Source organism: Artemia sp. Qi Xiang Cuo, chromosome 11 (genome assembly GCF_049724085.1).
Source record: "Artemia sp. Qi Xiang Cuo chromosome 11, ASM4972408v1, whole genome shotgun sequence".
Classification (NCBI taxonomy): Eukaryota; Metazoa; Arthropoda; class Branchiopoda; order Anostraca; family Artemiidae; genus Artemia; species Artemia sp. Qi Xiang Cuo.
Genome location: NC_142804.1, coordinates 3,206,570 through 3,216,698, shown reverse-complemented (window position 1 = coordinate 3,216,698; position 10,129 = coordinate 3,206,570). Strand labels below are relative to the sequence as shown.

The window sequence follows — 10,129 nt, the reverse complement described above, 5'->3', positions numbered from 1 at the left end:
GCTTGCACGAAAGGGCGGTAGCGGGGCCACATTTAAGATCGCTTCAAGGTCGTGTACTATTACGAGATAAAGCCAAGTCGTGAGGTGGCCCTCCTGGTGCCAAATCAGAAAAATTAAAGCTTGGTAAAGTGAATAATTAGCTAGACACACAAGAAATTGTACAACTGATTTCTGTCCAGAATATCAAGTCCCATCTATCCAATTGACGAAAGGTAGGTTAGAATCCCCGACTATGAGAAGGTTTGCTGTCAGCGCAATTTTTCTATCAATTGATTTTACTACTTCAAAAAGGGACCTTTCTAAATTAAGGGAACTCGGACTTCTGTAAATCGTACCAATCTGTATTGGCTCACCAGGTAGGTTTATAGAAATCCACACTTGTTCTAGGTAAGGCTCATATTCAATATTAATATTTCTTACCTGGAAAGTATCTTAGATGTATAGGACAATTCCCATTCCTTCCTGCTTTGATAGGTTGCTGATTATTTTGTATCCCTGTATCTGTATCTGATGTTCCGTCAAATGGATAGTAGTCCTTTTTGGTTTCACTTCACAGAACGCGTAAATATCTGAAGCACCTGATGTAATAACACACTTAATTTCTTAAAACTATAAAGTTACACATTCAACGTTGCTGAAATTAACACTTAGAGCACTAATCTTCCCACAGCTTCCACTATCAGAGGGAGTTGATGATCTTTCAGATCTCGGCGAATCAATGGTTTGTCCAGATCTAGCACTGTAATAACAATCGTCCGACTCCCCGTTATCAAAAGCATCACTCACATCTAATAATGCACTAGAAGAGAAACTATGTACAGGTTTTGGCAGCCCACTTAGAAGTCCATCTGAGTTGGAGGGGCTGGAGGTAGCCAGTTTTTTTATACGATTTTGCCACCCCAAATCCCAATATCTGTCGCTACTTTTGCTTGCCAAGCTTGGCTCTCTTCATAGAGCTTGGTTCTGTTAGTCTGGTCTGTTTTGGATACATTATGTCTGATCTGAATTCTGCAAGGTCCTGTCTTTTTATACGTCCTCTGGAGAATGTCTCTATTTGTTTCATGGTTGACAGTGTAAAAAATTATAGGTGAGCTTGAGCTAGTTTGGTTATTTAGTTTAGCTAAATGATGGATACATTGGGGAGGCTACACTCTTGGGAAATATACTGCTGCATAAACTGTCCATCATCTGGCTTCGCAAGCACTCCAAACACAGCAAGGTCCAGTTTTCATCTCTGTCTGTCTCTATCTTTGACTATTAACTGCTTCATTTTGTTCTCTAAGTGGCTATCATCAAGATTGCTTTTTAAAGCCTGTACCTGCAAGACTACAAGACTATTCAGCAAGTCCTGGTCCACGGTGGTGCCAGATGTTTGCTCAAGGGTATCTATCCGTGTCTCAATGGCTTGAAATCTACGATCCATGTCTTTGATCACTTCACGCTTAAACTCACTAAAATACATTTTGATGGCATCTTTAATTTTCACATCAAGATCCTGAATGACTACTAGGGCTGGTTGAAGCACTTCAAGGGATTTGGTAATAGCATTTTGGATATCCGATGCATTTAGTCTTGCTTGTTTGTCACCTTTAAACATAGGACAATGCCACTCGCATCCAAAACGCCTTGTCATCTTTGTTAAGAGAGCATACTCCGGCTCAGTCATTTCAAGACAATCTATACAAAGCCATCGATTGCAACCATCACAATTCATCGCACTTTATTCTTCATCTAAATTACAACCACAAGCTGCACACTGATCAGTTCCTTTTTTCAGACTTGTGTGAGGTTGTTTGGGCGGCATTTTTACAAGTATAGGACGAATAGCGCACTGTGGTTTCACTCTATCGGCGCCAAATTTAAAAAAGCAGGATCACGTGAAAAATGTTCTGGAACATCAATGTTTACAAACAAACTTCACAGGAGTGTATCTCGTCAATGCTCAGAATGCTAAATTTATTACCTTGACAATTTTTAAGGTAGACAGAATATGGGAAGTGTAAAACTCAAATCACCTATTCCCAGCAGTTTAAGGATTAAAATCCCGCTGGTACCAATTTGGCCTCTTGTTTGTTTGCTATTGCTCCCTTCTGCACAAATTATCCGCCAAAAAATACGCAAAAACGGACGAGCCAACGTAATCAATGGTGTTTTTAGTATTTAGCGTTTGGCAGCTGCGCTCTATTGCTGGCTCCAAATTCGGAAGAAGAAGAAGAACACTGAATTCAGCCTGGCCTTATTTCTCTCTATCAAGCTTTGAGTTGCTGGCCTCAGCTCCCCAATATAAGTTGGACATTGACACTTATCATAGTCTCAGTATTATTGATAATCTTGCTTCAAGTGGCATAAAAACTTATTTTCAGTACATTCCTAGCCACTCTGGCATAAGTGGTAATCATCAGGTTGATGAAATAGCAAAAAATGCTATAAATATTGACCAGCCAAGTGGGAGACCAATCCTAATTAGAGATATTTACCGATGGAGGCTATCAGATATTAATTTTAATAAGATCAATCCTATCCTTTCCCCCTTTCCCAATAAGTATCTTTCTAAAATTTATCATAGAATTCGTTCTGGAACAAATGGACTAAATTTCCTTGCATTCTCATATAAGCTTTCTAATTCAAGTGGTACAATTCTCCTGTCCCCTCTTTGCAGGCATTGTAATATGAATAATGAAACAATTGACCATTGCCTATTTGAATGTAATATGCTGACGTCTGCACAACATACCTTGCTTTGTAAACTGTTAAAATACTTCAAACACCACAAAATCTCACTATCAGCCAAGAGCCTAGCCAACTATACCTGCACACAGAGCACAGAAATCAATAGGCTATCTATCATCTTATATTCGAACTCCTTGAGTCAAAAGATTTACTAAAAGATATCTGACAATATCTAATAAATAAGAGACAAGCAATATAGTAGCTCTGTAGCCCACAGAGTGAAGCAAAAAGAAGAGGGCTAAATAGTACCAACTGAATAGCCTGCCTGCAGTGAATTAGAAGAAGAAATTATTTACAAATAAACAAACAGATGTTTATTAGCAGACAAAGGAGAAGTCCCTTGGGAATAGAAAATAAAAATTTTCTAACATCAAAACCTCTTAAAATGAAACTTAATATCAAATATAAGCATGTATGGTAAAATATGGGTAGAAATAAATGTTCTTTCTCACAAATTTGGTCAGCAATCCTTTGTTCACTTTCACACCTCCCAGTTGCTGAGTTAAATCACATTTATGCAAAAGATCTATTTTTCTAGGTTTCACTTTTATAACACACAGATTTTTAAAGGTCATCAAAGGTCAAGACCCTCTAGAGGGAGAAGGAGTGGAGGTAGGTACTTCAAAATACCTTCCCAGGACATACTTTAGCCTGTAGACCCATCCCTGAAAGTTTCATTTTCCTAACCCCTTTCCAAGATAGCCAAATGTAGAAGTAGAATTTTACTCATTTTTGGGTATTAGTTTGGCACTCTTACTCTCCAGAATTCTAGGAACTACTTTAAAACATATTAAAATAGCCTACTTACTTATATCATTCCTAACTGCAGACTGTTTTTCTTTAAATCCTGCTCCCCCCTAACAGACAATATATAACTAAAATTATATAATAATATATTATATAATAATATATATAATAATTATGTAATATCATCAGTGAGGATAGTGATGAAGTATTGGCCCAGAGGCTAAATTTTTAATAATACAAAATCACTGTTTTTTGGTGTGACCAAGTGTTCTATTTGTATATAAAGTTATACCAAAGTGTTCAAAAAAGTCTTATCTGTCATAAGAAATTGACTGGAAAACAAAATATTTATCCATTGCCCAGATATATGGTACTTCATTTGCCATAGTGTCCTGCCATCTATTAAACTAGACTTTCTGAAGTTATTCTAATTGGATAGGTAGCACTGTGGACAGCTCTTTTTCTTCAACAGATGATTCATAGTGCCATCATAATCATCATTGTTTACACAAACAATTAGCAACAAAAAATATCAACAATTAGCCTATACTTGATAGCCTACCAAATTGAGTAAATAAACCAATTTGAGTAAATAAGAGAAGTATTTTTCTTTTTTTTTTGTTGGATATAGTTGATTTTAGAAGAGATCTTCTTTAAGGTTGTAGCCTAGCTTTGATAGGCCTAGCATATAGCCTGAACCTGTCATTGGCACACCACATCAAAGAAGACATAAGACTCTAATGCAGCTCAAGAAATTTCTTCTGAACTCCAAAAATTATTGATATATTTTACCATCGCTATGAGGAATTAAGCATTGCTACAAGCTGTTTTGACACCTGCTTTGATAGACAAAGCCGCTTAGCTAGACACGAGCGCCTCCGTTCATGGCGAGCTCTAAGCTTTAGAACTCTTTTATAATTATAAGCTCTAAGTTCTCAATCAAACTTATCAGTCAAAAAAATTTCCCTGTTAGATAACGGAATTCACATAAATATTGCTCAATTTAGAAGAGAGCATGGATTAGGAAGAGTTTATTAACTTGTGAAAGTGAGACAAAAGTATTTCATGAGACAATGGCCACGTGGGGTGAGCGTCAAGCAGCAGACTTTGATCTGACAAAATCCCTTAAGGACTTGAAAATACAAATTACTCCTGACATACACAATTTGACAGAGTCATACTTTCAACCCGGAAACCCTTCTCCTTACTACTTGAAAAATAAAGGTGATATTGCTGAGTATATGGTGGAGAAGAAACTAAAAGAAATGCAGCAAAAGTTTTTCTGCTTTTACAACATCTATTTGAAACAGAAGCCTTTGAGCAGGACATCCAACAACATAGGTGAATTTGACTTCCTTCTTATCCACCCTGAGTTTGGCTGCACACTTATTGAAGTAAAATCTGTCACTTGTCTTGAAAGACTAGAGTCTGAACTTACCAAGGCTCAAGCACAAATTAACAATACAAAAGAATACTTTAAACAACTATTATCGACATTTTGGCCAAATATAAAAAACAAAGAGGGTCGGTTACAATGTTTCATAGATAGGATGCCCGGATGTGCTCTTTTGGCATGTTTATCGGACGCAGATGTTCCAGCAAATGCTGGTGTAAAATTATCTATTCGGATATTGACAAACAGCTTGAATCCTGATGCCAATCTGTTTCATAGCTCTTTCAAATCCACTGACGATCAACAATTTTATGCTGAGAATATTTACCCTGGATTGCTGGCACTGTAAGTCCCCATTTTATAGTCTATAGGTAGCAATAGATTGATAGATTTATTTTACATGAAAGCCTCGTGGGCCATGGTGATATAATATATGATATAACATAAGCTGACATAACGAAAAAAAAAACTCATCGTTTAACTCTCCATATCATCCCCCCTCCTTTAGAAAATTTTCTCGAGGATTCATGCCTACTACACGAATGAACCTCCCTAAATTTCTAATACCTATGTAACAATTACTTTTCAAAATCTCCAAAACAAATTCCTCTCTCCGTAATCCCTCCCAAAAATCTCTCTTTTTAACTACTTTAATTCTTCAAACCCTCCCATAAAATGCAGTAGTGATTCCTTTGTCACACCACACATAGGGCAATAATGAGGACCATCATCTAGCCTCACTTGCCCTAAATAATTTTTCTTTTCCCAATTGACATACAATTTTCTCTTAATAGATAGAACCCAGTTCAATTCTTCTAAACCCAAACCCACTGTCAAAAAAATTTCTTCCCCTCAAATCTTCTTGACCTTCTTTTCAGCTTGCCGTAACTGGATTTCTTGGGATTCAAATACCTGCAGTACCAGTTTTGAAAATGTCCTTACCTCTCCTCCAATACCCTTCCCCTCATTCCAATACCCACTCGATCTAAACTATCCTTAACTTGGTTTGGCCAAGAATCTTTCCTCTTTTCTGAAAGTGTTTACAAGTACGCTTCTTTCACTAGCCTATCATCCTTTAATGAAATTATTCTTTCCCAGACCTTAACCATTTTCTCTAATCTCAAATGTCATATATATATATATATATATATATATATATATATATATATATATATATATATATATATATATATATATATATATATATATATATATATATATATATATATATATATATATATATATATATATATATATATATATATATATATATATATATATATATATATATATATATATATATATATATATATATATATATATATATATATGTATATATTTATTTATAAATGGGCAAACAAAATGATAATAATAGCATATATCTCTTCTTTCCCAAAGCAAACGCTTGTCAGGGATCCCAATAAATCAATCAAACATTTACAAATACATAAATGAATAAGCAAATTCCTCCTTAAAAAAAATAATAATTTCTTATATCCCCTTTTCTCTCCTTCCCCCTCCTCAACTGATATGAAGTTTTTTTTTTCTCCGTTGTTTGCAGTGTTTACTGAATGACGGGTTTCTCAATTATAAGTAATAATAGTAGTATTTTTTCTAAACAGGGCAATTTTTATTTATCAATCTAGTTTAGTTTATCAATAGTAGTTTATTTCAAGTTGAATAGGAGCCTAAACAACACAGACTGCCCCTAAAGCTTTCAGTAATCACAATTTTTTTTGTAAATCGCTTGTTTGATGCTTTTTTTGTTAACCAGTGGCTCTAGTGTTATAATATATCATATCATATGAGCAATATCATTAGTTTCAATTACAAGGGAAGAAAATACTTTTACATCTGTAAAATATGTATCATATCATGTAAATATGTAACAACTATAATGTTAACTTGGATAATATCACCGAACGCGCATTTTAAATATAGTGAGGTTGGCCCTATTCTTGATTTTTTCATTTATTATCAACTTAAATTTTTTGTTTAAGAACTTAGGCCTATATCAAAAGTGCACCCCTGTTCCCATGCATGTTAAGATCTAGGAACTTGCGAAGAACGTCTATATCTAAAGTATCTTTATTTAAAATTTATACTTAAATGCTAAATCTTTTCAGATGCTACCACTTGAAAAACAACAGTAGAATCAGCCCACTAAGCAGGAGAGATATTCTTGAAATGATCGGAAAAATGGTCAGTAATAACCAGGACCAATTGAACAATTATTACTTAAGCAAAAGGGAAACAGAGAAAGGAATCTATTACTCAAGAGAACAACTATCCCTGCTGGATCCGTTTTGGGAAAAGTACATGTACCCAATATTATTCATAACTGGTTATGCTGGGAGTGGAAAAACGCAAATTCTTTGTGAAAAAATGAAGCGGCTACTCATGGACGAGAACACTGAGAATAAGTGTATTTTCATCTGTTTCAATTCTGGTCTCCGCGATCATGTTGAGGGCCAGTTAAAAAAAATTCAAAACAATAGAAGAGAAGTGAAAACTTTCTATAAATTTTTCGAAGGTCTATGCGAAAATTCCGGCACTACTGCAACAGAGAAAAGTTTGGAAGGATTTACTAAAGCCCTTAAAGAGGGAAACAATATTCATGAACTCAAGTTTAAGCTAAGATATCTGAATGGATGTCACATTTTCATTGATGAGTATCAAGATCTATACTCCAATTCTTTGTTTCTGATTCACCAGCTTCTATTAAATAACGACTCTGAAGAAAAGCTTCGATGGATAGTTTTTGACGAAAATCAAGTAGTTCTACCATGGCGTGATAGTGAGGTTATTATTCCAAATGGATGTGAAGTTATATATCTGCCAAGTATTTACCGAGGAACAGTAGAAATTCATGAATTCTTACATTTTCTACGCCTCCCATCTAAGTACAACAAGCTGGAAAACCCGGGCCACCTTCGACTCATATATGGAGTTAAGAGCTCCATAAAACCCATACAGTATACTTATGAGACTGATAATGATCTTCTTAGAAAGACACGAGACGGGTTGCAGGAATGCATTGAAAAATATGACATTAACAGAAAGGACATAATTCTCATTGTCGACAAAGCAGAAAACTTCGAAATATTTGAAGAAGTTTGTAAGGAATTTGATGTTAAAATGTCTACAGTGAGTAAGTATAAAGGATTGGAAAGCAAAGTAGTAGTTGCCGTTTTTTTTAAATATTTTCTTGCTGGTACATCCAACAAAATCAGAAGGGATTTAAACAAACTTTACACTGCATGTTCAAGAGCTCAGTCGATACTCATCCTTATAACCCATGTTGATACAAATTCTGAACTGCAGAAACTTCGTCATCAGGAAGGTCAGATTTCCATAGAGGATGGTAAACCACCTCCTTATAAGAAACGGAAATTGGGAAACTAAAGAGAACAAGGGAGTAAACTAGATAAAAAAACTAAAGAATTGGAAAAAGAGCTGCTCTGAGCTGAAAGGCAAGTGAAGTCAAGGAATCACCGTTTCAAAGTCCCTGTTCCCATGAGTAATAACTTAGGCTTCTGTGCCTAGGCGTCATGAAATTCAATCAAATAAAATCGCTTAAAGAGGCAAAGCTAAATACTGACCAGTCAATATTCATAGTGCCTAATCACAAATGTCTGGCTAATCAGACAGAGGCCATTCACACTTTACTCAAATTTACCAAGTATTACTGGATCCACAAAGGGATTTTTTGTACTATAAATAAATTCAACTAAAAATGTCCACAAAGAAATGTTACAAGACTCCGAAAAAGAAAGTAGCTGAATATGGCTTTTGACCAATAGAAGTATACCAGGAGAGTGCAGGAAAAAAAATTAAAATTTCAACCACTTGCCCTAGCCTTCCAGAAATACTTTACAGTCTGATATTGTGATAGAAACAGAAGGATATTGAATTGGTTCAGTTCACAATGAACCTTCTTTAGAAAAACCTAATGGTGCATTGAGATCTTTAGACCTAAACCTTTCAAAGAGTTCATGGTAACAAACTTTTAAAATAAATGTGTATTGTCGGTTTTATATGCATATACTGATATTTAGCAATCAAAATGTTAATTTTATTTTATTTATTAAAGTTATAAAAGTAAAAACTTTTATATTTTTTCAGTAAAGTGCAAATTATGTTCTGTCCTTGGAAAGGCGTAGGGGTTTTGAGCCCTAATCATGTTAGTTTCTGCTCGTATTGAGTTTGATTCGGTTATATATTGTAATTTCTGTTGGTTTTGGGTTTCATTTATTTGTCGATGCTGATTTGTGGTAGTTTCACGCTTGGTACATTATTTGATTTAATTTTTTCTCATTTTTGGTTTAATGGAGTTCTTTACTTTTCTTTGAAAAACTTATTTTGTGAAATTTTTTTTTAATTAATTAAAAAAAACAAGTTTTTCCACTGAAAGTAAGGAGGAACATCAAAACTTAAAATGAACAGAAATTATTGCGTATATGATTGGGTTTGCCCCCTAATCAATACCTCGCTCTTTACGCTAAAGGTTTTTTTTGTCATTCCATAAGAGTTATTTGTTCTAATTAATGGTCTTTGTGATTAAGGGGTCATTCTTATAGAATTGGAACAAAACTCGAACTTTAGCGTGAAGAGCGAGGTATTGACTTGGGGGCGAACCCTCTAGTATACGTAACAAATATACGAATATAGAAGTTCGTTACGTAATTTAATTCGTAAGTTAGGCATATTTACCCCTAATAAAAACGTTCGTAAATAAAATTAAACAACTTTCGAGAAAGCTATTTAACAAAAAAAAGTAAAATTAATATGCAAATTTCGTTTTAATTATTCATGTACGGTGAGCGAAAATCAAAACCTGCGTTAATTCAAAAATGTTCAGAAATTAAATAAAACAAACATGTTTTTTTTAACTGAAAGTAAGGAGCGACATAAAAACTTGAAATGGACAGAAAATATTCCGTATATGAAAGGGGCTGTTCCCCTTCTCAACGCCCCGCTCTTTACGCTAACGTTTGAGTCTTTCTCACAACTCTGCTTTATAAAACAATAAAAAAAGCTTTAACGTAAAGAGTGGGGCGTCGAGCAGGGAACAGCTCCTTTCATCTAAGGAATAATTTCTGTTCGTTTTAAGATTTAAAGTTGCTTCTTACTTTCAGTTAAAAAAAAACTTGTTTTTTTTTATTTAATACAGACCTAGAGGCCACTCCTGTTCGGAATTCTGATTTGGAAAAAATGGAATGTGTTCACACAAGGTATTGGTGATGGTCCATTCAGACG

At 34.7% G+C, this 10,129-nt stretch overlaps 1 protein-coding gene across 1 annotated transcript; it reads left to right on the top strand.

Moving 5' to 3' along the window:
* Positions 1–2,218: 2,218 nt before the first annotated feature.
* Positions 2,219–8,972, top strand: LOC148946534 (uncharacterized). The gene is made up of 3 exons (XM_089097418.1): positions 2,219–2,287; positions 4,136–5,215; positions 6,997–8,972. Exons 2-3 carry the CDS (start codon positions 4,551–4,553, stop codon positions 8,273–8,275), a joined length of 1,944 nt encoding a protein of 647 aa, XP_088953544.1. The 5' UTR covers positions 2,219–2,287; positions 4,136–4,550; the 3' UTR covers positions 8,276–8,972.
* Positions 8,973–10,129: the final 1,157 nt, after the last annotated feature.

Bases quoted from the DNA above. Each gene is read 5' to 3' on its own strand.
- LOC148946534 (XM_089097418.1), top strand. From the start codon at position 4,551: ATGGCCACGTGGGGTGAGCGTCAAGCAGCAGACTTTGATCTGACAAAA. The intron at 5,216-6,996 runs GTAAGTCCCCAT...AAATCTTTTCAG, and splicing joins TACCCTGGATTGCTGGCACT to ATGCTACCACTTGAAAAACA.